This window comes from Lolium rigidum, unplaced genomic scaffold, assembly GCF_022539505.1.
Source record: "Lolium rigidum isolate FL_2022 unplaced genomic scaffold, APGP_CSIRO_Lrig_0.1 contig_1215_1, whole genome shotgun sequence".
Classification (NCBI taxonomy): Eukaryota; Viridiplantae; Streptophyta; class Magnoliopsida; order Poales; family Poaceae; genus Lolium; species Lolium rigidum.
In genome coordinates, this window is record NW_025899820.1 from 292,741 (window position 1) to 320,641 (window position 27,901).

Genomic DNA, 27,901 nt, shown 5'->3' on the forward strand with positions numbered 1-27,901 from the left:
ATGGAAAGTTGCCGTGTTAAGATTCTAAAGGACCAACGCATTAGACAAGCAACCGTCGCTAAAGATAATAACCATATGTTGAAAGAAACTAACCTAAAACCACACCAACTAACATGAAAACCGGCCGGATCCCAAGAGATCCACTGGACACATGACTCCACGCGCCCTCTGTCAATGCTAGACACACCAACGAAGCGAGGATAGTGCAAAGAGAACCTTATTCTAACTGATTTAGGCGAGTGAAGCGTATATATGTCATAATGCATGTGACATAAGCAACATGGCTATGCTGTAGCCGCACCGCCTGGTTTCACGTATGTATGTGGTGTGCAACTACATATAAGCTACCGAAGTAGGAAAAAAATGCAGATTTAATGTTCAAAATGTGCAACAACATATAAGTTCTAAAAAATCTTAAATAGATTAACATAAAAAAACAACAACAGTGATAGTTAAAAAAAATAAAAACTGCAACTAGATAGAAAATTAAATAACCAAAAACAGTAATTATTATTAAGTGAGAAATTAAGAAAACTATCCAGAATAGAAGTCAGGAAAATGTCCTAGTAACCGGTCAAGCACTTTTTTGGGAATAGATCAAAATGTAACACAAACATATCACATTACAATGACAAAATACTAGCTATAGGAATGTAAAATTTCAATCCATTGAATATTGTTCGCAAAAGAGTTTATAAAGGATAAGGAAGCCATCCTTCAGTCTCACATTATTACATCTGTAAATTATTTGGATAAAAAAGGAGACAAACTTTAATTTAATTGACCCTCAATCAACGCCTAATCCAAACTACTAGGCTGGTGGTTGGCTGTGGTCGGACATTGGATAAAGAACCACCATGTTACAACTGACCCAGCAGTAATTCTGTAGAGTAACTTATCAAGCTTGTAGTTCTTGTTGCTCCAATACCCTCCAATCAGCTCTCAGATGCAGCACGTCGTCGATGAAGAGGTTGTCATCAGCAATGAACATCTTCCATGGAATGCCAAAAACATCATCGCATCCAATCATCAAACTACCAGTGAAGGTGTTCTTACTCTCAAACCTGGTCACAAATTTCCCCGACCCTCTTGTCCTTGCAGCAAACTCATAATCTACTGTCACAGATCCCTTCAGCTTCTCTATAATGACTAAGAAGAGGCCAAAACTGTACAATCCACTCGGCTGGTCGATGTTACATCTTGCTACGAGCGTGAAGTCCAGCCCTGCAAGATTGAGCGGGTGCGAGATTATCTGTCCTGACTGGAAGAGTCTAGGGAGTGGCTGTGAAGGTACCTGTCCTGGCTGAAAGAGTCGGGCGCACTCCTCACGCTTCAGATCCCAGTAAGCTATAACCTGGGGGCAGGGTCCATCAAACGCAACAACTTTTACCGGTTTGCACATGTAAGTTCGTTCTGCAAATTGCCAACAAGTTGTTGCGTCTGCTCCAAGAACACCATGTACATGTGCTGGGTAAGCTTTGTGCAGAAGTACTGTAGTGATAACCTTATTTACTTGATCATGGTCTATATCATCGTCGGTGCAAGTTAGGACCTTCTGCAGTCTTGCACAACTCATATGACTGAAGCGCACCAGCGGAAGTAGATGAGAACTCAAGATTGTGCGTCTTTCCTCCAATTCTGGGTATCGCGCACGGGCCCAGGTGAGCATGAACATATATATGTTGTCTTCAATTGTTACATGTAGGTCGGTACTTGAAAATATGGCTTCAATCCCAACAAGAGGGAAGTTCATTAGTTCGTGCTGGAACCTGAAAAGAAACAAAACCATGCCTTGAGTACACTTCATAATTTTGCGACAACAATGTATATGATTTTTTCTCTGCGAAGAGCCCCGTCCAATGAGGATCACTCACTTAGTATAGTTCTTGTATTTGTTGGCAAGGAATTTCTTGGCTCTAACTATCAAACAATGAACTTCAGATGCCATTGAAATGGAGCATGCATGGTCGAGGTAGAGCAGCGCAGATTCTGTGGTCATAGGCAACTTTGCAAGCAACTGACTGCAAAGCCTCATGCAAGAAAGCACCTCAAATTTATCAGCGGCCATCAATATGTCGAGCAGACGAGCAGGCTCGGGTGTTGTCAGCTTTCCATTGTACATAAAGCTTAAAAGCTCCATGACGGCGTTTTCCTCTGTTCCCAAGTAGAATCAAAACAAAAAAAAGGCACAAGGATTAAGAAAACTGTTGTTAAAAGTTATTTAAGTGTGTACCAAAGTTACACAAATCTATTTCGTAGGTAAATCAAAAACTGAAAAGAGACTTAAAAGTTTCGGTATCAAAGAAAGGAGTGAAGAAAAAACTCGGAAACATAAATGCATTCATTATTATAAGTACTCGTGTTTTATTTCAAAGTACAAATTAATAACAGAATCACAATAATTAATTAGAAGGAATTATAAGAGGCAGAATGTTACATTTGAGTTTTGTCATTACCTGAATTAGCAATCCTAAGTGTTGGATGTGTCTGATCAGATTCTTTCATGCCATTTGAGAAAAGCTAAGAGGGGCCAAACTTGTCAGAATCATGCTCTGATAATAAAACACATGTATTTAAAAAATAGAAGAACAGCTACCTTGAGAAAGAAAGGACTTCTTGCAGCAAGAATAGCTGAATTGATATAAACTGTCTTTACTCGTAAAAGTGGTGTATCTACCATGGTTGAGGATGATTCTATATTTTGTCCTGCATCACCTGCAAAATACCAAGCTTGGATAAATAAAACAGAAATCTGAAAATAAGTACAAGGTACATACACAATCTCTAGATAAACTTCGAACAACGTTCTGTGAGTGCAAATTCTTTTATTACACTTCAGCAATATGGTAAAAACGATCAAATAAAATCACGAATATTGCATGCACTCACTCTCCTGCATCCAGCAACAGAGGCAAGCTTGTAGCTCAGTCAGTTAAGTAATCGATCATAAGCATGTTGAAGCAAAAAAAAAATCACGCAAAGTTCATAATATAATTAATTAAGCATTTAGTGGCAGTAAAAAGTCAAGTAACTAAAAAGGAAACAAGGGGTTAACTAAGACTTTGTGGTAATGTGCCGATGCCAGAGGTTGCCATGTAACCAACACGTATAGGAAAGAAGCAACCAAGGCCTACATAAGTAATTGCACTACATAAAAGTAAGAACTCATCAAACAAGCTATGATGACCTAAGTTCACCCAGAATAGTAATCGTAAGACTGTTCATAGTGGGAGTAACATGGGTAGTAACATCACACATCTTAAGATATTTTGGTGACATGGCATGCTCATAGTGGGAGTAACATAGCTAGTAACATCACACATTTCAAGGCATTTTGGTGACATGGCATGCGAACAAATGAAGAAAGAGAGTGAGGTGATAACTAGCTATGTTACCGTAACATCACACACCCCAAGGTAAAATGAGTCTACAACATAATAAATGACACAATGCATGACACCACATATAAGTTACTACCCACTATGAAGGTAGTAACCTAGACTAGTAACATGACATATGTTACTAGTCTAAGTTACTCCCCGCTATGAGCAGCCTAATAAATGAAGAAAAAAAATGAGGTGGTAACTAGCTATGTTACCATAACATCACACACCCCAAAGCAAGATGAGTCTACAACATAATAAATGATACAATGCATGACACCACATATAAGTTACTACCCACTATGAAGGTAGTAACTTAGACTAGTAACATGGCATATGTTACTACTTACTACTCTAAATTACTCCCCACTATGACCAGCCTAAGTGTTACCCCAGCCCAGGGATTCTATAGAATTCTGTATAAACACGTTCAATTAATTAAGCTAAGTTGTGATTAAATGGGTCACTCATCCGACAGCCATAGCCAACACTAACATTAAGATATTGATGATACCATTACGAATTAAGGGCATCTCCAACGGGGCGACCCATCCCGCGCCCGCGCGTCCGGATGGGTCGAGCCGGACAAAAAAGCGGCCCAACGCGGGGACGCACCGCAAAAGCGGACGGCCGCGGTGTCCGGAACGACGCAAACCCGGCCCAAATCTGGGCTAGGTTTGCGTGGCCGCGGATGGCACGCGACGTCTGCTCGCGTCCGGGCGCTTGTCGCCTCGTCTCCCTTGGGCCCACCTGTCGGTGACCGGGGAGGCTATTAAATGGGGACTGGAGGGGATCTGTCCCTCCACTCCAGTCCCCACTCCACTCCCCGAGCGAAACCGCCGCCATGGCCCCGAAGCGACGGTTTGCTCCCGGAGCCAATGATGACGAGGCGAGCAGCAGCCGCCGTCGCCCGCCGGCGCTGCGGCCATCCGGAGGCAACCGAGGCGGCCTCCACATCGGAGAGGCCGCCCGTGGCGGCGCGGCATTGCCGCAACCGCCGCCGCTGCTCGAGCCCAAGCCCGAGTCCTCGGAGGAGGACCCCGACCTCCGCGCCGCGCTGCTCATCTCGGCGGCGGAGGAGGACGCGAAATGGCCGCACCTCCATGCGGCCATTCGCACCTCCGAGATGGAGGAAGCGGCCCGGCGGGAGGTCGAGGAAGCCGAGGGCTAGGAGCTGTACGCCCAGACCCGCCAGGCGCGACGGGAGGAGGCCAGGCGCCGCGCCGACGAGGAGCAGCGGCGGCAGGTGGCCAGGCGCCGCGCCGAGGAGGAGCGGCGCACAAGGCCAGGCGCCGCGCCTGGCAGGAGAGGGAGCAGCGCCTCAGGGAGGAGGCGCTGCTCCGTGCGCTGCCGCTTCCTCGGGCGGCTCCGGACCCCCCACTCAGCCTGGGAGGAGGCCCTGTGGTCTCCGTGGCCGGAGTCCCCGACGCGGTCGAGCCACAACAGTGCCTCGCCGCCCGGGGACCTCGTCGACACCGACGACGCCCACAGGGGCTAGGCGGCGCACCGGCGACCACCGCGCCGTCGACCAAACCCTAATAGAGGGTTTTTAGTTTAAATTTTAAAGCCCATATAGAGGCTTCTTTTGTTAGTTATTTGCCCAAAATAGGGCTATGTACAAATTTGCCCAAAATAGGGCATATGTTTAATCAAATTTCATTCAAATTCGCATTTTTACTTTCCTTTTTCTATTTCCTCGATTATGCATTGCGTCCACGCGTTGGGCGCACCGCGCGACCCAAACAGACGCGCGGACACGGGGCTCCGTCCGCGCGTCCGCTCGACCACCCAGACGACCCAAAACGGACGGTCCATCGCGTCCATTTGGGTCGCGCGGTTGGAGATGCCCTTCCCTCGTTTCTCTGAACGTGCTGCCGAAGACATGGCCAATCTAGACGCGGGGCTTGGATGAGGCAATGTTGGGCCACGAGGTGAACAGAAAGAAATCAATGGGCATGCGACCTGGTCAGTCACTCACTGATGGCAACGGAATGTGGCTTACTTGGTTGGAGAGGGCGGTCACGATCGGCGCACTTGTGCTTATCTCTGTTTGGAACCCATGCTATTTATCGCAAGCTCCTTATATGATGCCCCAGCGGCGTGACATGCCGGATTGGTTGCGATCCATGTGTACCTTGTTGAAATCGGGATCAACAAGCTTGAGCTCATCAGACGTCGCCTTCACCCTCACCCAATAGGTGCAAGAGTTTTGATTCGCACCAGTGAGAGGGTCGAGGCATACCACCTTCCATGCTTCGGTGAGGCATTCATCCTCCTTAGGCCATACCGCCGGAGCCGGCTTTCTTCTTTTGGCCACGGGAACCGGCGGCTCCTCCCCTTCCTCATCTTCATCCTCCTCGTTCCTCTCCTCCTCTTGCTGTTGATCGGCATAGGCCTAGGAATCATGCTGCGTGAACACCTCCTGGGAGCCGCACTGGATGTTTTTGTGCATGGTCGAGTCGCCATGCGACATTCCGCCGAACACGATGTGGGCGTCGTGCCCAACGTGCAGATACAGCTGCGACAAAGACGATCCGTCCCCTTGTGCGCCTCCTGTGAACGGCATGGCAGAGGGTCGCTCTGCATGGCTGGCGAGCTATCATGCGCGAGGTTGAGGTCGAGCGCGAGGGAGCTCGTCTCTCTGGGCATCTGCTCCAAAGCCGCCATGCGGATTGCTATCAAGGTGCTGGGGGGGGGAACCCGAGTGTGGCCAGGGAAGAGGTTATGTTGCGCTGGTCGCTCGAGACCACCGTGCGATCTAGTTCTCCGGCCGCTGCTTCGCCTACCAAGGTTTCTTCTTCGCTGCCAGCTCGGAATCATCGGCGGCACGAGAGCCTTGGAACTTTTTCGGTAGCATCTCGGCGATGAGGAGGCGAGTGAGGGTAAATTGCAGGAGTGGCAGCAGCGAGGGGGGAATGACGAAATGAGAGGGAAAGAGACGTTGGGAGGGAATGTTTGCTCTCTCTCGCTGACAAGGTGGCCCACCCGCTTTTCAGCTCCATCTAGCGCCTCAATGGGTTGGGCTAGTGGGGGCGGGGGACTGGAGATGGTCTAAGTCACTGATTAAAGTAACTACATGTGCTTGTATATTTATGCTATAAATAGCCAAAAAGGCAGAAAGCATTAAGCAGTTATGTTTATACTATTGTCCAATTTCCTAATATATATTCTACACAGTAAATGGCCAAACAGGAAATTAGGGGGGAAATTTGGTCAGCATATTGTGGGTATCTTGCCTTTAATCAGCATATTGTCCCAATACAAGATTAATTTACATGTATACAACACGTGCTTGTAACGCTTAAAAGTAAGCGACTACCAACAAGACTAGTAATTACCTTTGATCAGCATATTGTCCCAATACAAGATTAATTTACCTGTATACAACACGTGCTTGTAACGCTTAAAAGTAAGCGATTACCAACAAGCAGACTAGTAATTAGTACCTTAATGTTTCAAGATTAATGGTCCATTCTAAAACAGAGAGTTCTAGGAACTCCCTCCATGCCTCCTCTCCAAAAAGTATGAAGGGTCACATTTTCTAGTTTGGATAGATATACACAATGTATAATACAGTATACATTTCTCAAAATAGGCTTTCGCCTACTATATTAATATAGCAACCAACCGATACAATATTGAGACTACCGTTGAGGCAAACAGCACAACAAATCCCAAAAGAAACAAAAGAAGAAAAAACAAAACAAAAAAGCAAAGTCGACAAAGTCGGGTTCACGAAAACGCTGATAATCCGCAACTGATGCGCCCTCCAGAGAATTACCACCATGATGCTAGCCCTCTGAAGCGCTGCATACCAAAGCAACACCTTCAAGAAAGGATACGACGATAACGACGATGTTGCCCGGACGAACCTAGGGTTTCCCCCGATATGCAGGAGGGTTGTGGGGTGGGGGACCCAGACGCCCCTCAAGAAGGCATGGCGGCGCCCGTGAACATCACCGCGTCGGTGTCAGCCATCTAACAAGGATTTTTCCCGTCCCTCACAGAACCACGACCACGGACACTCCATCGCGCTCCGCCAACCTCTCTAGCCACCAACACGCGCCACCATGGTCTTGCGATCACCAACGCTGCCTCACCGTGGCCGAAAAAACGAGACAGAGCGAGAAGCAGCGGAACAACAGCCATGCAGGAGGGATCCGCCTCCACCGCCACATGCGGTTACCGTCCGGACGCAGCTCCATGAACACACCAGGTCCATCTGGCCCGGCCGAGCCCAAGGACTCGTAAAGCTCATGCCGCACCGTCCGCCCGCCGGGGTGGCGCATACTAGCACAGGGCAGGCCCGCCCAGACCCAGATGGGGCCCAAAAAGGCCTAGATTTAAGCCGGGAGGACACCGCCACCAGCGTCGGCACCACCCCGCAGCCAAGCTGCCGCGCCATCCCCGCCAAGCCACTCGGAGCCCCGCCGTCCTGGACTGCGCGCCACCACCGGAGCCATCGTCGACCGGGGCGTGCCCTGCCGACGCCCCGCGCCACCCCTCCATATGCACGGGTAGAAGCAGGACCGCCGCTGGCACCACGCGGGCTTTGCCCGGCGGCGGCAGGAGGACGAGCTAGGGTTCCCCCCTAGAGCGAAGCGTTTTGATACAGTATACATTGACTACTTTGTCTCACTAAATTTGACATGGATCCTCAAAAACAAATGGAAAATGATTCAGCCGTGGACTACTTCCAATGTCAATAACTTGCATTTCTACCACATCGCCGAGGCTAAAAAAACTTACGAACTTCATCTGTCGCGAGTGAGCCGCAAAATTACCATCTCTATCGCGTCAAACAGCAGGGGCGAGCGGCCTCTACGTACGCACCTTTCTCCTCGTGGCGCGACGAGTCTGGCTCTGGCAGGGATCGCCCGCCGGCGTCTTCACTGGCGACCACCTCTATCCGCAGCAACCGGTCGGAGAAGTTCTGCGAGTTGAACGCGAACTCGAACTCGAAGCTGGGCCCCTCGCCGCCGCGGGAGAGCTCCAGGTCCACTTCCATCTCCGCTGCCGTCGACGACCCTTCCGCGCCGGCCATCCGCGCGCGCGCTCCGCCACGGACTCCGGAAGAGGGATTGAGGGAGGAGGACGCGCGCGCGGTAGCGTGGACGGTAAAACCCTAGCCTCGCGCGGAGAGGATTTCGAGGCGAGGTCGGCGGCCGGTTCATTTCCAAGGCCCGCGAACCTTTATATTTTTCATTTTTTGATGAGGGGCCCAAGAATTAATTTCCCAAGAGGGACCCTCGAAAGTGGATGAATGTCAAAATAAGACGAGACCATGCGGACATGCGGTGAATAATTAATTTCTCGTCGGAGATGCATTGGGCATTTGAGCTGCGTCAACCACATTGAGGATGATCGTCGACTCAACCCAAACAACCCACGTCTTTGCCGCCAGCAAACTTGACACTACCTCCATCCTAAGAGGCTAAGACTTTAAGCTTATATTTCTTTAAAAATTAAACCAAGTAAAGCTCGATCAAAATTTTAGAAGAATCTATCAAATAAATGATATTTTGTAGATACCATATGAAAATATATTTTATTGTCTATCTAACGATATCGATTTTGTATTTTACATGTTAATGATTTTTGATAAAATCTTGATCAAACTTGATATAGTTTGATTTTTTTAAAAAAAATATAAGCCTTAAGTCTTGGGATAGAGGTAGTATATGTGAAACCTTGGAGAAACAAGGGACGGTGGTAATCAGCTGCAGGTGGTGAGTTGTCGCCGGTGATGTCCCCATGCTCACCGCTAAACGACATGACAGTGTGCAAAATTTTACAAATGGTGCAAAAGCCTATTTCGAGGATAACCGTAAAGTTAGTTTCTGTTGAGCCATGCATTTTGGTGTCCCTTTAATTTGGTAGGATTCTTGTGATCCACACCTGCGGTGGTAAGGTCGTTTGTACGTAGATGCACATTCTGCAAAACTCCATCTTCTCCTTTCAGTTCATTTTTATGGATGGAAAGTTTAATGGTGTTTATTTGTGCGGTGAGTGGGGAGAAGGCCACGATTTGATGATTTCAGGAGGTTTAAAATGCAATATGTGATGGTTGTTTCCTTCTGCTGGGTGAAGTGTCGGTGCTGAAAGGTGTCTCAGCCTTGTTCAGCAAAAACTTCTACAGTATATGCGTATAAATTTTATATTTGAAAATAGAAAAAGGGTAGAAAAGGCCAGGCCACGTTAGGCTGCGTAAGGGTAAAAGAAAAAAAAATAGACGACTGAAAAGAAAGCAGCCCATATACCATCTCTTCCCTCAGGGCCCAAATGGAGAATTACCTAGCAGCCCACGCACAGCCGCCAGACCGCCCACACAAGCTGAGAGCTCCTTCCGTATTTTTAGTCCCACATCGGCAATCGATGACGGTTGCCCCACGAGGCCCTGCTATAAGAGGAGGACCGGGTACCACCTTGATCCTTACTTACCTGGACGGGGTCGACGGAAGATCATGAAGTTCCGTGGCCTAGGCAAGTGACCCACATTGCACTTCGTGGGTGCGCTAGCTTACCATCTCCCCTTTGAGGGAGAGTGGACGTCATAATTTGTGTTAGAGGGGGTACGCGTTCGCGCGGCCCCTGCTAATTCTCCAAAATTAAAAGTTGGTCCCTGGTGCTGAACACATTGCACCCACTTCTGTTATGTTTTCTTTTGTTAAGGTCCCTTAGTGATTTGCTTCTTTGCATTTGGATCCTGGCTTTTGGTTCCACGTATGAGATGTATCTCACGGTCGCATGCTTGGGTTTTTTATCATCAAAACTCGTATCTGAATTTTCTTGTCTCAGAATTATCTAGTGACAGAATCATGGCTGAAACAAGGCCTCTGGCTACTTGGTTTCTTCACGACAGTCACAAATAAGCGAAAGGCTACTCACATTATGTCCAGATTGAACCACACCATCCCAGTAGAGAACCATCATAATATAAACACATGTCAATCAACAAGTAAAAAAAGCATTCGGTTCCCGGTGGCAGATGCATCAACAGTCTGCCTACACAACACGCTTGAAACATGAGTCACCAGACAAAGGCAAGGCCATGATCCCAAGACACTTGTAACACAAAATATTTCGTTCTCAGTCACCGACGAATCCTGGGGAGTTCATTCGCATTTCTGGGCTCTCGTGATCTCCCACGCCGGAAGTGCCTTGTCATTCTCGGCGTACTTGTCAACCCGTTTGCTGGTGTTCGCGATGGCCACCGTGAAACTCTCGTTCTGCAGAGTGAAGAGGTACATTGCCTGATCATCCTGCCGGTTTATCATCAGAAGAAACTTCAGTAAGACAGAGTTGGATTTTTTGCAACAGGCTAGCAATAAGCAACCTGACAGGCTGACAGAACTGTACATGAGACCAGCGATGGATGCATCCCGAGTGATGCACATAATGGAGCTCATGAAAACTTCAAAGGCAATATTCAGTTTACCAACATGTTGAGAAACAATTAAGAAAACATACGTTTGCTAAAAATAAGTGCCTAGTTAATGCAGGATATTATTACTGCTGTGTAAGAAGAAACAGAAGGAACCTTGACTAAAACTATATGTAAACTGTTGTCCTGTAAGCTATTCGAAGCGGATGTTGAAAAGCGCCACCGCAAGTATTAGGTACATTGTATGAGTGGTGGATAAGTTGACAGGTCAATACCTCAGGGAGTTCCATATATTCATCTGGAGATATTTGAAGGAACTCTACAGCCGTTTGCCCGAGACACCATGCAAAGACCTTCTCGCTGTCGTCTGCAATGGTCAAGTGCAACTGAAAGCCATGTGTGCATCCATTCTGGCAGGCGACTTCGCAGAAGGAACAGTACAGTCCATCTGGCTGTTCATTCACCACATGGCCACATAGATTGTGGAATAAGGGCAGCTTTAAACTGTTGCAATCAATGTGGTCAAGTCGAACACGGCATATCTGTAAATTTTGGGGCATGCATGTTAGCAGAAAAAAAAATGACTGCAGATGAAGAAGGCAATCAAATTCTTAGAAACATCTGTAGAAGAACGTATATGATTCCTTGAAACAAAGGGTGTTTGAGACTGCTTTTATTATATGTTTACATTTTGGGGCATGCTAAAGGTGATGCAGTGGTTGTTTTCAAAAGTATTGTCAATATCTGAACTTAAAATGCTCTAGAAGAGATCTCATAGCAGTAGTGGTCAAATGGAGAAGAGTTACGTGTGTCCTGTTTGCTGAATGGGGAAGATCTGACAAGAGTGATAAACTATGCAGGCATGTTGAGTTCAGCAGGGCCGGCAGCAAGCTCAAGTTAACAAACAGAGATCCTGTCTCCTTCTCACGCCATGAGACTTCAAGGCTATTGATAAGAAAATAACGCATCAACCAAAACTTTGCACATATTGGAGACTCCACATATTGTGGCAAATAATAAGACATAGAGATGCATATAGATGTGATACAAAGGAACATGATGCTTACATTTTTGTTTTATTCAAGGTACAAGTCAGACCAGAGATATACACCATATGACCAACTCCAACTCTACCTAATGACCTACAAAGGTATTGATACAGTATAATTGGTTCAAATGCATAGTAGAACCAATTGAATTGGCAGAGGAACCAATAACCGGTAAAAACAACTAAAAATAGTTACCAGTGTCCAATAAAGTTAAGCTTCGTCAGAGCAACTCCAGTAACGTCTTCTATCTCCAAATAGAAGGTAGTCCCAGACGCACTTACTTTGCAAACACTTGTTACGGTGCCAAACAGACTAACTCCCACCATTTTACCATGAAGATCACTTACATATGACTAAAAATGAGGCATGTCATACAACTACCAGAAGAAAGATATTGCAGGAAGCTCACTACATGTCTACATGTGCAAGAGGTACATGATATATCAAGAGTTGTACCAAAGTGTAAGCAATGTTTTCCCAAGGTTTTCTTTTATTTGAAGATTCACCAAAAAGACAGCAGAAACATTTGAAAGGTATTATTTTCTCAAAGCAGGTTCAACATAAGGGAAACATCAAATCACACTTATATTTATGGTGTTGCCTATGTGCATGTGCCTATGCACTGAAAGTACAATATGCATATAAACAGAACTAACAGAAATGAAATAAATTATGACATGTAACAATTAATAAGATATTAAATTATTTAGTTTTTACTGTGGTAAACTCAACATTTTAAGTTACATATACTAATGTTATGATTCACATATTATATAACTCGATACAAATCAAAGCTTCAGCAAAATCAGCAGTTAGAGGCTAAGCTTGGTCAGAGCAAGTCCAACACGATGACAGGCAAAAGTTATCTTCTGAAAATAAACTCTAATGGATGAAGATAAGGTTACATACTCGAAATGGATATTTGCTGAAGTCAACTGAACCATGCAAATCACGTGGTAATGTTACTTGTGAAGCCATATTATCAATTGGAACACATGACAGCCGAGGTCCTTGGCTCTTTACTTGAGTAGGTGTGTGGAGTACCTAGCACATAATCCTTCTGTCTTGGTCAATAGTAGTGCAGAAAAAAGTAGCACTGTCCCACTAAGACATTCCAACCAACCAACCTGTTCCTCCTGTTGAGCAATCGGCACCAAGTAAACCTGTGTTGCACTACCATACTCAAGGCACAATTCCTGAGACTCCTCAGAACTTGCAATAAAAGGACTATCCAGTGCAAGCATGCTCCCTACACTGAAAGTTCAGAAAAAAAAGATTAGCTGTTATAACTCGACTGAGACAACTGGTACTTGTATTGAGTGAGATGAACCTGAAAAGATTTGCAAGCAAAATCTGCTCTCCCCATAAGATAAAATTTATCTTCTCACCATCACTGTCTACTAGTACAATCTGCTTTCTTTCTGTACATCTAAGAGGTTCCAAAGACTCGATCTTCTCAATCCTGCAAAAATGAATGGGTTGGGTGTTCTGAAACTTTCTCTAACAAAGTCGATTTTTATGGTTCATCCAATTCTTCCTTTTTACTCTTACTACCAAAGGAGGGTGTTGTTCTTTTTTACCACAGTGCAGACATGTATATATACCGCTTTAAACTAGTAGTAAAGTCCAAACTCCCCTATAAGAAAGCTTATTTTACTGCAGCCAAATACTAAACAAGCTTGTTTCTGCTATATCTTACATGTACATTACAGTAGTGTAACAAGAATAGAAATAGCCATAAACTAATGCACAAGCTACAATCATACTGAATCAATTCTACTAGAAAACAAATACAAGAAAGCACTCTATCTAAGGAGATTGCCAATGAGATGTAATAGATATCTTATTTTACCTGGCATAAAACGAATATACAACATCATTTCCGCCTTCCTCTTGCTTCATAGAGGAGAAAGAATATGTGCAAAACTGTGCCGCAAGTAGCATGGCATCTTCATCTTGATCCTATATAAATCAAAGGTAAGCTCAAAGTGAATAATGTGCATGGAACTCCGACACTCCATACTCCACAGTACAAGTGTCAAAATAAATCTATAACAGCTTAAGGTTGAACTATTTGTCTATACAATCATTTCAATGGTCAAATTGCAATTAAAGCAAAGGAGTCCATATTCTGACAAATTGCATTAACATGTATGTTCTGACCAAAAACTTCCTTAATACGCCTAAAAGCTTTGGATGGTCACCTCATCAAGTAATATCACCATGTATTCTGTCGGTAAAATACGAGCACGGCCAGATCCCTCCACAGCTGTACGAAGACAACATCCTGTGAGCACAACTTCTCGACCCTTCTTCAAGATGCAATGTTGTCCTATATAACTGTAGTACCTAGAATTAAAGTTGTGTGTCAGTCTATGAATGAAAGTTAAGCCGTGAAAAATTTATCCACGTCCATTCTACATTCCTTTATGCATTTGATTTGTTACTGACTTTTACCATGGCATCAGTCTAACAAAAATGAACATTAACTAAGAATTATTTAGACATACCTTCGGTGTAGATACAGATCAATAGTTGATGTACTCCACATGTCTCCCAAGGTAAGCATGTATATGTTTGTACCTACAAGAATGACACACAATTGAGTACGCTTCAAGGAAGACACATGTTAGATGTAATGAACAAAATTTCATGTCAAATGGTCACTGAGTTTAATAGTGTTTAATCATGAATATTGTTAAATGAACGGATAACAGCAATGAATCATGGAAGTTGGGAGAATTGGGGAATGCTTTTACACTTTTCTTGAATAATGATTACAAAGAGGGAGAGATTCCCTGACTGAATTTTCACTGAGAAGGGCCTAAGAGCTAGAGTTTACAGCATATAGACCGTGGGAATGGAGAGAACAAACTAAAGGTCATGGAGTCCCACGCCAAGGCAAACCTGCCAAGCACCGCAGGCGTGTGGCAGGCCAGCAGGGAGGCGGGGTTGCCACAAGATTGCACTATTTCTGCACATATTCTATACAAGAGTGATTGACAGGGCCAAGCCCAGGAACACCAACACATTCATATGCTTGCAGTGCTGCCAGCAGCATGAAGGGTATTCTGATCCCTTCTTGGGCTTCTGTTCAGTTATCGAGATAGTCCTAGAAAAGTAGTAGGCTACTACAGTATCGTGCCTCTTTAGTAAACATCTCCTTAGATGCTCTAAAAACAACCAAGGAATTGCTACATTTTGTTCATTCAATGAAGGCCAGTGTGAGTGCTTGAGTATACCAGGAAGAACAAAAACATTGATGACGACAGCTTCAAGGACACTCTTGGGAGAAAGGAAGTTCTTCTCGTGGATAGAGTCGATTGTGATAGTACTGGGAAGCCTCCTCCTCTTACTCCTTGTGTTTAAGAGATTAGTCACCTCAACCTTCTTCTTTGCAGTCAGATATTTACGTTGTTCTGTCCAGGACTATCAAAAGCAGCAAACGATTAAACCACAAAGCCATCTGCCTGTTTCGTGAAAACACAAGAGAAACCTCCAATCCAATGGTAGAAGAAATGATGGTAAAATACAATGTGAGAACACGGATTTGCAACATGTTTATATATGTGAACAAGCCAGAAGCCAGTATCAAGTTGCCAAAAATCAGTAACTCAACCGCCAAAACATCCTAACCCGCAATTGCTCCCTGTATATGGATAGATCCATTTTTATTACACATGAAGATATTGTGTATGCCTTCGTGTATTTGAGTATACTAATTAAGAGCACACTGGTCAGATCCTTCCACAAACGGGTGCGTTTGTGTTCAAATTCGAGCTAATTTCACAAAATTCTAGGAAACCGTGTGTACAAAACGTAAATGATGTTCGATAAAGAGCCGTGTGCTAAAAACTGAAGGCTGGATACATGTAGAGTGAACCTAACTACAACGACTCACTGACTAGAGAAAACCTGGTAACTAGAACAAGCAATCACACTTAGAAATGAGGGTTGGCGGCGGTGAGTCTGACTGACCTGGAAGAGGTCGGAGAGGAGGATGGCGGCGGTGACTCCGCTGGAGTAGGCGCGGCAGGACTTTAGCACCTGCGCCACCGTCCACCCCCACGGCGGCCGCGCCGGCGCCGGCCCCGCGCCGGGTGGGGACTCGTCGCCGTCGCCCCCGGAGGAGGAGGTGAGGACGGAGATGGCGTAGTCGACGAACTCGAGGAAAGCGCCGCCGTCGGCGGAGGCGGAGGGGGAGGCGGCGGCTGGTTCCATGGAACCCTAGGTACCGGAGGGCGGGAAGACTGGAGAATGAAAGACGAGAATGGAGACGAGCGCGGGGTTTTTTGCCTCTGTCAATGACAGATGGGGCCAGGTAACAGCCTTACAGTACTTTAGGTTTCTTTTTGCCACCATGGATATTAGTGGTATTTTGAGAATTTTCTCAGCACAACCAAATGTTAATAAGACTGTCAATCAAAATAAAGAAATACTCCGTATGTTAACAAGACCTTATCTAACTCTAAATAAGTATTTAACATCTTCTTCGCGTAGCAAAACCGTGAAAAGGATCAGTGACACGCATAACTAAGTATATGTGAATATTTGCATCGCTTCCACATCTTAGTTAAGTGCAGCAAACAGATCAGCATAATCCAGTCGATTGGGCATAAGATGATACGTCAAAAACCTGAATACATGATCATTCTATGCATATTATCAGTACAGTGCTATTTCATCCTGCGACAGTGAAGAGATACAACAGTTTAGCATGCCAGAACGAAGAAACTGCAAATAATAAGACTTCAAATAAAAGAGCACTCTCTACCACAAGTCCCCAAGGTAGATAGACAACTTCTTTGCGTAGCGAAATCCCAAACAGATCAGTGACACGCATAATTAAGTATGTGAATATTTGTATCGCTTCCTCATCTTCAGTTAAGTGCAGCCAAACAGATGAGCATAATCCAGTCGATTGGGCATAAGACGGTACATCAAAACCTGAAAACCTGATCATACTGTGCATATTATCAGTTCAGTAGTAAAATCTCATCCCGCAACAATGGATAGATTCAACAGTTTAGCATGCCAGAATGAAGAAACTGCTGTACAAGGTACACGTGCTGATAATTTTTTTGAGTCAGAATAAGCCATTTTATGTAAGCACGAAACTGAATCAATTTTCGGTTACAAAATCCTTAACAAGGTTCCCTCATAAACATCTTTCTAGAAAGAAAAAAAGTCCCCTCGTAAGCTCTAGGCAAATCTCCAGGCCTGAAGAATATCCACACTTATCCGACATCTTTAAGAGGGGAAAACTGATAATTTAGGGGAAAACTGGTAATTTAACAAGTAGTCAAATTTTATGTGCAAGCGCAAGAGAAAAACATAGACGGAAAGAAAACTGCTGCAAGCTGATTGCGCTGTGTACTGACGAAGCCGAGTTCCGCTGACAGAAACAGAGCATCCATGGACGAACTAGCTCGTGATCAGTTATCTAAGGGGCATCTGATTGAAAGGGGCTGTACTGGAGCATTTCCTTTTGCTAATAGATCGTGATTGAAGAATAAGACGATGACAGTAATATCGTCGTGGAAATGCCTGCGGACTTTCTTGTCGATCCTCATGAGGTCTGAGTACCGCATCTCACGTTTCCGTGCTGCTTCCTGGAGAGCCGCTTTTATGAGCCTCTTTGCGCTTCCCTGAACAAAGAGACGGTATGGCAGTCATGATAAATGAAATTCACCGTATATTTAGACAGAATTTAAACTATTACCTAACAGCTGAGAAATCAAAATCAACCTTGCAGCTATTCTGAGTGAGCCAACTTTGACAAGTTAGGTAAACTAACATGTCAAACTGCCCATAAATTCTTATTTATTGGCAATAAAGTGCCCATAAATTTTACTTGGTGGCTTTCCCTAATGGCATATACATGCATCAGCATTATATCTGGAGATAGCAGTAAATGCAAGCTTGCGAGACATCAATATCCAGGGTACCAAACACAAATATATATGACCAAGAACACGAGTTATGAATCCCCAGTGCTTGAAGAGCAGCACAAAACAATTTTTCGTCCCATGTAAGCAGTCACATTTTATTATTGGTATGGTCCATATGGACCTACTATAGTACAGTAGACGGTTTACATCATTACAATAGTTATAGGACATGGATGCTCGTGCCAACATTACAGGAGGGCAATGTGCCATAGACACAGCTAACTTTTTTAAAAAAATGAGTGCAAGCAGTCATAGGAGATGCCTCAAACTTCCTACAGTAATAGAGGAATTCTAACTCAAAACATTCATGCCTAAAAACTCCTGACTTGGAAGTTATGCCAGCTTGTAACTGTGAGAATCCAAAACAATTGACACAGTCGCACACCTGTAAATACTTCACATCCAGCACGTTACCATCAGCAGCAAACAACAATAATGCGTCTTACAGTGAGGACCCTAGCCGTACTTAACTACTCATGATAGCGTGTAAGAACTTGGTTTCTTTAATGAAAATCAGGGGGGGACCCTTCAATTAAAAAAAAAACTCATGATGGCGTCGACAAAACATCGGAGAATCATCTGATTTTTAATACACAAATTCAGATTATACACTCCTTTGCTTAGACGTATAAATGGAAATATGACAAAACAGTACACCCTGGTAGGTAAATATTTACTCTAGTTAAAAGAACAAGGAGACTAACTTTTTATCTAAATGAGTGCAAAAAGTCATAGGAGATGCCTCAGACTTCTTAGTTCCTACAGTAATAGGGTGACTCAAACTCAAAACATTCAAGCATAAACCCCTGACTTCGAAGTTTTTTGCCAGCTTGTAACTGTGAGACTCCAAAACCACTGACACAGTTGCACACCTGTAAATACTTGACATCCAGCACGTTACCATCACCAGCCAACATCATAATTAGTTTTGCAGGGAAAACCCTGGCCGCACTTAACTATTCATAAATCAGACCATAATCTGGATTTTTAATGCACAGGCTCAGATTCTATATACTCCTTTGCTTAGAAGTATAAATGGAAATATGACACAACAGTACACCCAGATACACATTTACTCCAATTAAAAGAACAGAGAGGCTACGAGTGAATGCAATGAAATATTCCCTGCTACTCCTAATAATTCTAATGCAAAACAAAACTCATGGAATTTCACAACTGGTCGATTAATGATCATCTTAGGCAACAACAACAACAACAACAAAGAGGTCAAAAGAAATACAAAGAGACGATGGAAACGGTGTGTGGGATCATCTTACAGCGCGTGGATTGCTGTGAACGATCTCGACAGCTTCCTGGTTACTCAGGTGCTCCCACAAGCCATCGGAGGCAAGTATGAGGAAACTGTCGGTCGGCTGAAGGGTGCGGGAGACGATGGACGGGTCGGCGCTCATTATAGGCCTGCTGAAGGGCTCGGCGACCCTGAACTTGGGCTTGATCTGGTCCGTGTTGAACTTGGCGTCCTTCAGGTAGGCGTCGCCCAACGAGCGCGACACCTGCATAAACAAACCCGGCGCGTAATAAGCATGCATAGAACCTTCAGACACGGTGACATGAGCTCGAACCGCTGGGGAGAGAGAACAAACAAGCAGGGATACCTGTATGATGCCCTTGACCCTCCATACCCCGTGCTTGAGCGCGACGATCTGCGGGTCGTCGGGGTGCTGGGCGAGGAGCTCCTCCCTGACGGGCTCCATGTTGGCATTGTGCTCGCTGGAGAGCTGCTCGGCGACGACCTGGCCGCCGCGGTTGGGTTTTCTGCCCAGGACGGCCCGGGAGTCGCCCAGGTTGGCGACGAAGAGCGTGCGGCCGTGCACGACGGCGAGGAGGCAGCAGGAGCCGACGGTGGCGGCGTCCGGGTGGGACTCGAACTGGGCGGAGACTTGGGCGATGAAGGCCCCCTCCGTGGCCGCGAAGGCGGCCCTGATCGCGGCCTCCGTCACGCCCCGCGGGCCCGACGCCGCCTCTGCACGCGTGGGTAGAGGGATCAGAGTCAGACCTAGGCTAGCGTCGTGGTAGGGGAGCGCGCTGGTTGGCTGGTTGGGTTCATCGGCGCGGGTGGAATAGAATAGGATAGGATAGAAGGGGGGCAGACCTGCGAGGTTGGGGAGGAGGTGGTCGCAGGCGAAGCGTGCGGCGGCGTGGCCGGCGTGGCCGTCGAAGAGGGCGAGGAGGGTGCCGAGGGGCGGGGCGGAGTGGAGGCGGCACTGGTCCTCGAGGACGTGGTTGGCCTGGACGAGGGCGGCGGAGAGGTCGCCGGCGGCGCAGCGCGCGAGGTCGCGCCACCAGAGCAGGCCGTCGCGGGCCTCATCGGAGGAGGCGGGGGCGGGGGCGTTGGGGGCGTGGGGCGAGGTCCCGCCGCACGCCGAGAGGAACCTGAGGAGCGGGCCGAGCATCGCAGCGCCACATCGCCGACCGGGGCGTCCCCGAGGCGGGCGGCGGCGGCGGCGGGAGGGGAATGCGCGTGGGGGAGGGGGCGGGGTCGCAATCGGGTGCGTACGAGAAAGGGGGGAATTGGAGGAAAAAGGTGAATAGAAAAAGGCCGCCGGGTGGGGGAAGGGGGAGGAGGCGTGCGTCCGGTTTGGTTTGGTGCCGCCTGCCTCTGCCTGCAGTGGGAGTGCGCTCCGTCGGAGCCTGAGTGGGAGTGGGGACTGGAGGGGAGGACGGCAGGCAGGGGCATTGGACGGCCGTCGTTTTTCTAATTGTTTTAGTTTTCTTGTGGTTCCGGGATGGTGGGCTCCGTCTGTATCATCACGATGTGGTGACCGTGTTGGACTGTTGCGCCTCGTGCTCGCCAAAACAGGTGCCCTTGCGCGGGGTGCAAGACCTCTCCCGGGTGACCCAACAAAATTTCTCCATGCATCATATAAACAATTTTCCTTGAATTTCTTGCATCTTTAGGTGGTTCCTCAAAACCTTTTCTCTCTACAACCCACTCTTACTAGGGTTTCTGTGGTCTGTGGCTTTACCGGTGCATAGTTCACTTTTACGCATCTGGTATCGATGCCATACGTTGCCCTGCCAAAAGGGCCATTTTTCATCGGAACGAAGACGAAAGTGGAGACGGTGCTAACTTTGCATCTTTCGAGGCGGTGACTAGTTAGATCATTTCCCATAAATTTCACGCACGTCCTAGAAGGGCCTTGAACACACAAAACGGATTTTACATCACTACCACGACTCATAGAAATTAACAGAGACTTAGAGGACACCAACAATCACCACTACAGGAGAGGGGGCTAGGATTGGGGAAGTCGATTATGATATACTGGAGATCTAATTTTCATTTCATTTCCCGCAATTAATTTGTGGATACGGCACCAATCAGGGGGTGTCAGCCTAGAGATACTTTAGCAGTAGGAATTACCAACTATTTTATGGATAAATGGTTTGCATGTGCATCTTACCACAATATTTCGACCAAACAGATATTTGCATGGGTTTTGAGGAATTATTTAGGGCGCGATGCGTTATTGACCTATAAGTGCCAAGTAAAAAATTTTATGAGAAACATAATAGTTAGTTGCCCCGATACCAAAATCTTTACAGTTGTTAATTAGCTAAATGTTTGGTGTTAATCCGCTAGAAAAATCATTGGTCATAGTGAGGACCATGTCTTGGGAACCAGATCCTACGTTAAGGAGCAAAGTGAGGCAAACTACATTCCTCTAACTTTTCTTCTTCACATTCATACTATTAATATCAGTTTGAACTAAATTAAATTGCACAATATATATGTGTGTTGCCCGTTTAAAATAATTACTAACAATCAAAATTATCACTGAACATTTTTTAATCTACAAGATTTATATGCACGGTAATTTGCTCTAAGACATACAACACAATGTTTGTTACAGCTTTTGCTTCTTCATTTAACACTAGACGAGCACTGTAGTTTGTCTAACTTTACTCCTTGACATTATAGGATCTGGTTCCCAAAGTCTTGGCCCATGTTGGCCCCAACTGAATTCGTTTACACCTAGGAGTGAACAAATTCCAGTCAAGTTAGGTGTACAAAAAATTCTAAATAAGGTGATGTTTCTTCCACACAAATCGTTACATGCAAACAACTTGGAGAATGATGTGTTTGTCGTACACTCCTATTAGTTAATTCGATATGCAGTGCTACTAACTGCAAATATTTATAAAAATCGGTGCAATTAGCGACTTAGGGGAAAATGTCACAATGGAAAATAGTTAATTTGATATATGATACTGCCATAAATGGCATGTCTCAAAGTGTTCACTATTAAATTGGCATATTTTCCTTGATTGTTCTTGCATTGACACTTTTAGATTGTGCAATGTTCACAATGATACACATTGAATTGTTCAATTACTTGTGCTGCTCATGTCCGAATATGCTTCTGTTTTACAATAGTCTTGCACTCTTGCTTACAAGGACATAGTAGCACAAACATTCATAGAAATACACATACTCTTTTGTGGCAAGACTAATGAAGAATATGGTGCACCAGTCATTTATATTTGAGTGATTTTCATTTTATCGACCTATTAATTATGCATTTTTCAATTTAGTTAAAATCCTACCAAAATTCATTTAAGAAACTTTGAACATAATTTTGACATATTTAAGCATCCCCTGGATAGAACTGACATGTTAGATCCATGTGGTGTAACAACAATGCGTAAAACTCGGAGGGTTTGGCATGTTAGATCCATGTTGTGCAACAACAATGCGTATAACTTGCAGAGTTTCATTGCAGATCATGTTCAATCTTCTCTCCATTTATTATGTTGTTGTCCTCGTGAAATCTTCGAACCTCAATCATCACCTCCCATCTTGTTCAAATCTCCAAAGTTTCTTAAATTAGATATTCTGGAAGGATTTTGCGTTGGTGCAGATGAAAAAGGTCAAAGAATGCAATTCACTCTTTATATTTATAAATCAAAGATGTACATATCAAGACGGGAAGAACTCTTTAAGGTGTATTGCAAAATGTGGTTGTATGTTGGGGAGGGCGCGGCGCTGGATGGCGGGGTGGCGGCCATGTGGATGTGTGGGTTGCGCAAGTCTGCGGTCTTCGGCGTTCGTCTTCGAACCTCGTGTCGGTGTTGGTCGGCGTCCCCTCTATGTGGCGTTCCGGCTGCGCCCACGGCGCTCTTCGGCGGTACTCCGATGGCTACAGGTTGTGTAGCGCGGCGGTGGCAGGGTACGTGCGGCGTCTCTTCGTGGATCGCGTTGCGGTGGTTGCAGTTGGTGGTTTGTGCCGGTCCTTGTTTGGGCGGGCGCGAGGTCTTGGGACTCCCTGCTAGGCGAAAGCTTTGTCTTAGCGGCCGGCCAGGACCGACGACGGTGACGCCCGTGGGCGCCGCATCCTTCTTGAAGGCGTCATCGAAGCGGGTTTTCCTGATCTCCGCCCGGGTTCTCCGGGGGAAACCCTAGATCCTTAGCAGGATCGGGCGTGGGCGGCGCTCTTGTGTCGCTTTGCCTCTTGGGGCCGCGCTTTGGACGTCCACCGGTCAGAGGGTCTTGCGGAGTGTTTTGGCGGTTCGGCGGAGGTGGTCTCGTCTTCGGCCAGGAGGGGCGCGGCCTTGGGGCCGGCGTGGTAGTTTGGAGCGATGTCTCCGGTCTTTCGCCTCCGCCTGTTGCGTTGAGGTGTGGTGTCGACCTGTTTGGTCGTCGACCCGTGTGGAGCGCAGCCTCGGGGCTGGCGTGTGGTGTTGTGTTGTAACGGTTTTTGGCCAGTTTTCCTCATAAACGGGCCAACTCTTTTCTCCTATATCAATGAAAGGCAAAGCTTTTGCCTCGTTTCAAAAAAAAAAAAAAAAAGTGGTTGTATGATTGTATCATGCCAAGATTCATCCAACATACAGAGTAGATGTGATGTTTATTTACAACACCTTTAAATATCGCTAGCAGATTTATACGTGCGTGTTCGTGAGCGTTGTACTGTGTTCTCAAAAAAATGTCCCTAGCAGATTTATACTCCAAGTCGAATCAATCGGGCCCTTTTTTCCAAAGGAAAACTCGCCATGTCCTATCTCGCACCAATCTCAATGCCGTACGGTGGTTAACAAAGCCCACCGCACCCAGCCGACCCGCTCCAGTTGCGCACACACCACAGCGGCAGGGGAATTTTTCCAGCTAGGGTTTTAGGCAAACGATGGGGTCGGCGAGCGACGAGACGGCGGCGGCGGCGGCGGCTGCGGCCGCGGCGGTGGCCGAGGGCGGCCCCGCGGGGGAGGCCGGGCCGGACTCCAAGGACCTGCAGCAGCAGAGCAAGGCCCTCGACAAGCTCACCGACCACGTCGAGGACCGCCAGCTCGACTCCTCCCGCGTCCAGTCCGTGAGTCCTCTCGAACTCCAATACCACGCTCTTGTCGATTCGCGGATTCCGGCGCGTCGTTGCTGAGAATTAGTTGCGGATCGGCGATCCGCTGGCTCTTTAGAGCGACGAGCCGGAGGGTTTCGATATTGGTGGAACCGTGGCGTGGAGGCATGGTGAATCGCTAGCTAGCATGAATTAGTTCTGTGCCACTCCCCTGCTTGGCAGGGATGGGACGCTTCAGTTTGATCATCCGTGCAGCACTAATCTGAGCCTGGAAGCGTGTTGTATACTAGTATTATTGCTCCGTTCTCTCCGGTCAGAATCATTTCAAATGTCTTCTGAATCATGGTCCATCAGTTGAGCATACTATGTGTTTCTACTTGTTGGGCTCAAAGTTTTTTTTTTTAAAAAAAACGGGGGCAAAAGCTTTGCCATAATCTATTAATTAAGAAGTAGTTGTAGCAACAAACAAACAAACAAAAGACGCAAAAATATTGCAAAGCAGCCTACTCTTCTGACATTATTTCACTTAATCGCTTAGCGCCCTTCGTGACCCATAAACTCGCCTCTTTTCTGTTTCTACAATTAAAGCTTATGGTAAATGCAATATCTGTAGTCCGTGATACTCCATATTGTCGCTGAAAACGGTATTATCAACTCAACCGTCTGAAGACGTTGGATCTTAGCATGGACGACACACAACTTACATTTTCTATCAGCTCCCCATGTTTTTTTCTACCCACATTTATGGCCATAATCCAGCCAAACAGAATTACGGAAATTCATGCCTGGATTTGAAGGTTTGGGCAGATATACAGTTCAAACCTTCAAATCCAGCCATAAACTGTTTTAATCAGGTGAGATTGAAGGGGTTGTATAGATGACTCTGAAAGAGACAGCTAATAGCAGTTGGCAGATGCCTTCTTATAATAACTGCATGCTAAAACATCAATATCAGGAAATTATTTAGAAGTAAGATGTAGAAGGCAGGACCATAGAGATATTTATGTTTAATTGTGATACTTTTAGGAGTACCTTGGTGAAGCTGATAGATCGTTGTTTCTTTTACAGGCCATGGCAGCTCTTGCTTCATCTAAAGAGGCCGACTGGAATGCCATGAGACTGAGGTTGGTGTGGAAATATTCACAGCTATTATTCTACTCTCAAGAAACTTGCAATATTCACAGCTATTATTCTACTCTCGAGAAACCTGCAATACACCAATGCACTACTCTTTTGTAGTTTTTACTGAATACAACTACCGCATCTACAGTGAATGACAGAGGCGACTAGCAACTGAACATGAAAGATTGTATGTGATGTTCAGTTTGAATAAGAACTTTCCCTGCTAGAAATTTTAGCTTCATTTATAAATGCTGTTAACACATTAGATTAGCAGTTTAGCACTTTATGAAGAAGTGTACAAGCCAGCGGCTCAAACTGCTTACGGTTTTGCTACCACAATATTTTATCATCTGATACCTTTTTGGTCTGATAAAAAAAGCAAGGCTAGTAAGGATAAATAAACGAACATAGCAGTTCTAGCACGATGAGTCGATGATAGTGTAAGTTAGATCCTTTGTACTTCACAATTTGTGCGCTTGAGTTTGCAACCACCGCCGGCCAGCCAGATCATGGCGCCACGGGTTCTTGCCGAGGCTGCCACCTGCCCCTGCCTAGGCTGCTGCCCGGCCGTTGCCCGCCCTTGCCCAGGCCGCTGCCGCTAGGGCTGGGGTTAAGTCGTCCAGGAGCCGCTGTCATTGCCTTTTCGTTCTAGCTACTGCCTAGGTTGGCTAGATGCAATATGCCTAGTGTACAACATATTTGCAAGGGGTCCTGGACACACTCCAACAGACAAGCAGCAGCACCTATCTCTGTTTCTCAATCTCTCACTTCCTTTCTGAATTAGCAGCCAGCAGCAGGTCTCTCAGTTTCTCAGTCTATCTTTCTAAATTAGCAACCAGCAACCAGCACGTACGGTCTGGGCACAAGCAGGGGATGTGGAAGGCGGAGGTTGCTTGAGGGCTAGCGCCAGAGCCTGGTCTTGCTGGCCACCGGAGGAGCTCCTACATGATCCCCGTTACCTCGCTCTAGCTAGGAAGAACAGGTACGAGGGGAACATGTGATGTATGTATGATCTGGGTTAATTTCAATACGATGATGAATTGCTATACATGAAGGAGAACTGCTGGCGTGGCGAGAATAACCAGCTCAAAACCTGTCAAAACAGGGCAAGTGCTAATCCTGAACGTTCATTGAACCATATCACAGTTGAGCGTTGTACACTGAACTTTGGGACAAGTTTACGGGGGTTAAATTGGACTTCTCTCTTTCTGGTATGTTAGGGTATATTTGGATTGTGAGCAAAGTGTATCTAACCATTTTGTCAATGTTTGGTTTGGATAAGTTGCCAACATTTCGGCATGCCAATGCTCCTTTGCAAATTCTGCTTCATCTTTCAAGCCAATGTTGACCAGTTCGTGGGCAGGTCAAAAAACCAAACTGACACAAAATTGTGGGCAGGGAAAACCTCAACCTAAATTGTGTCTAGCCAAATTTTGGGGAGGGCATAAACCAGTCCCACGCATCAGTATTTCTGTGAGACATGTCAACTCCAATATGAAATTGAAAAGAAGTACACTTATTTCATAGATATAAATGGGTTGACCTCGTTCTCCTGAAAATGTTGTTCACAACTCATGGGACTGTTATAACAAAATCGGTGTTTTTTTGCTCTTTCACCAGGGAGAAAGAATTAGCTGCTGTCAAAATCAACCCTACTGATGTTGAGATTATCGCCAACGAGCTTGAGGTGCCATCTGAAACCTAGACTCAACATCCATTTTTTTTCTAATACTCTGAAGGCCCCCCATCTAAAGCATCTCTGAATGTGCAGTTGGACAAGAAGATCGCAGAGAGGACACTCCGGGAGCACAAAGGCGACGCTGTTGCTGCTGTTCGCTCCTTGCTTCACTAGTTCTGACACATGTTTGCTGCGGGCCAATGATTTCGTCCGATCTGTACACCATGCAAATGAGGCTTGTACTGTGTGTTACTGTTGAGGGGACATGCCTGTATCACAGCGAAACTATCTTTCTTTTTATGGGACGAAATTATCATTTTTGACATACATGTAGAACTTATATATTTTTATGATGCTGCAAATTTGTTTCTGTTCTCGGATAAAACTTGAAATTTCACCCAGGAGTTCATTGGTGTTTACCCAGATGATTACTGTGTACTTCTATATGTATGAGATGATTGGTTCATTTGGAGATCATAATCACCCGAGCTATTTTTGCGAGAACAAATTGGTGATATGGCTTTCTGTAGGTTATGACAACTGATCGATGGGTTGTCGTCATTGAAGAGTTGTGCATATATCATACAGAGGGTGCATTTGGTAGACAAGACAAGTAGCTAGGGTCGATATCTTTATAGAAGGGAAGACGCTAACATCAGAGACCCCTCCACCCACACACGCACCCCCTTCGACTAAAGCTTACTCTCGCAAATGATCCTCACTCCCTCCTATTCTGGTAAATTCCCAAATGGAAATCCTCTCTGATCTTGGATACCATTTGCTGCATGTAGAGTTTTTCTCTGTGTGTTACCAAAAACTCGCGCATTCCTATGTTTCCAAAGCGTCCAAGCGAATTTTTCTCTAGCAGAACAGAGAGCAACACCAAAGGTGGTAACATGGTGTAAACCTCCAGCTCGACATTACAAGCTTAATATAGATGCATGTTTTTTCCCGAATGGTACAGGGGCTGCGGCAGCTGTTATTAGAAATGATCATGGTGAGGCGATTGGAGGCGGGACT

General features: G+C 45.8%; 4 protein-coding genes and 1 non-coding gene across 5 annotated transcripts; 2 read left to right on the forward strand and 3 right to left on the reverse strand.

The window, feature by feature from the left end:
• Window positions 1-898: 898 nt before the first annotated feature.
• LOC124680300 (BTB/POZ domain-containing protein POB1-like) lies at window positions 899-8,427 on the reverse strand. Its single transcript, XM_047215371.1, has 6 exons — window positions 8,217-8,427; window positions 2,597-2,673; window positions 2,457-2,520; window positions 1,875-2,154; window positions 1,295-1,769; window positions 899-1,252 (listed from the first exon to the last, which is right to left on the reverse strand). The coding sequence occupies exons 1-6, from the start codon at window positions 8,425-8,427 to the stop codon at window positions 899-901; spliced, it is 1,461 nt and encodes a 486-aa protein (XP_047071327.1).
• A 1,389-nt stretch (window positions 8,428-9,816) lies between these two features.
• Window positions 9,817-9,978, forward strand: LOC124680309. The gene has a single exon (XR_006995474.1). It is a non-coding gene; the product is annotated as a U1 spliceosomal RNA (small nuclear RNA).
• A 520-nt stretch (window positions 9,979-10,498) lies between these two features.
• Window positions 10,499-16,037, reverse strand: LOC124680303. The gene is made up of 13 exons (XM_047215374.1): window positions 15,795-16,037; window positions 15,059-15,245; window positions 14,327-14,399; window positions 14,021-14,165; window positions 13,669-13,778; window positions 13,147-13,278; window positions 12,944-13,070; window positions 12,726-12,860; window positions 12,012-12,169; window positions 11,835-11,909; window positions 11,574-11,712; window positions 11,043-11,309; window positions 10,499-10,645 (listed from the first exon to the last, which is right to left on the reverse strand). The coding sequence occupies exons 1-13, from the start codon at window positions 16,035-16,037 to the stop codon at window positions 10,499-10,501; spliced, it is 1,938 nt and encodes a 645-aa protein (XP_047071330.1).
• An 865-nt stretch (window positions 16,038-16,902) lies between these two features.
• On the reverse strand, window positions 16,903-20,181 carry LOC124680304 (probable protein phosphatase 2C 36). Its single transcript, XM_047215375.1, has 4 exons — window positions 19,881-20,181; window positions 19,384-19,751; window positions 19,045-19,281; window positions 16,903-17,464 (listed from the first exon to the last, which is right to left on the reverse strand). The coding sequence occupies exons 1-4, from the start codon at window positions 20,179-20,181 to the stop codon at window positions 17,252-17,254; spliced, it is 1,119 nt and encodes a 372-aa protein (XP_047071331.1). The 3' UTR covers window positions 16,903-17,251.
• A 3,703-nt stretch (window positions 20,182-23,884) lies between these two features.
• Window positions 23,885-27,273, forward strand: LOC124680306 (huntingtin-interacting protein K). The gene is made up of 4 exons (XM_047215376.1): window positions 23,885-24,096; window positions 25,150-25,205; window positions 26,824-26,890; window positions 26,975-27,273. Exons 1-4 carry the CDS (start codon window positions 23,914-23,916, stop codon window positions 27,053-27,055), a joined length of 387 nt encoding a protein of 128 aa, XP_047071332.1. The 5' UTR covers window positions 23,885-23,913; the 3' UTR covers window positions 27,056-27,273.
• The last annotated feature ends 628 nt before the right edge of the window (window positions 27,274-27,901 follow it).

Bases quoted from the DNA above. Each gene is read 5' to 3' on its own strand.
- LOC124680304 (XM_047215375.1), bottom strand. From the start codon at position 20,181: ATGCTCGGCCCGCTCCTCAGGTTCCTCTCGGCGTGCGGCGGGACCTCG. The intron at 19,752-19,880 runs GTCTGCCCCCCT...CCACGCGTGCAG, and splicing joins CCTCCTCCCCAACCTCGCAG to AGGCGGCGTCGGGCCCGCGG. The intron at 19,282-19,383 runs GTATCCCTGCTT...TTGTTTATGCAG, and splicing joins GGGTCAAGGGCATCATACAG to GTGTCGCGCTCGTTGGGCGA.
- LOC124680303 (XM_047215374.1), bottom strand. From the start codon at position 16,037: ATGGAACCAGCCGCCGCCTCCCCCTCCGCCTCCGCCGACGGCGGCGCT. The intron at 14,166-14,326 runs GTATGTCTAAAT...CTTTAATTCTAG, and splicing joins GATCTGTATCTACACCGAAG to GTACTACAGTTATATAGGAC. The intron at 11,713-11,834 runs GTAAGCATCATG...TCTTATCAATAG, and splicing joins ACCTTGAATAAAACAAAAAT to CCTTGAAGTCTCATGGCGTG.
- LOC124680306 (XM_047215376.1), top strand. From the start codon at position 23,914: ATGGGGTCGGCGAGCGACGAGACGGCGGCGGCGGCGGCGGCTGCGGCC. The intron at 24,097-25,149 runs GTGAGTCCTCTC...TTTCTTTTACAG, and splicing joins ACTCCTCCCGCGTCCAGTCC to GCCATGGCAGCTCTTGCTTC. The intron at 25,206-26,823 runs GTTGGTGTGGAA...CTCTTTCACCAG, and splicing joins TGGAATGCCATGAGACTGAG to GGAGAAAGAATTAGCTGCTG.
- LOC124680300 (XM_047215371.1), bottom strand. From the start codon at position 8,427: ATGGCCGGCGCGGAAGGGTCGTCGACGGCAGCGGAGATGGAAGTGGAC. The intron at 2,155-2,456 runs GTAATGACAAAA...ACTTGGGAACAG, and splicing joins ACTTAGGATTGCTAATTCAG to AGGAAAACGCCGTCATGGAG. The intron at 1,253-1,294 runs GTACCTTCACAG...CAGTCAGGACAG, and splicing joins GACTCTTTCAGCCAGGACAG to ATAATCTCGCACCCGCTCAA.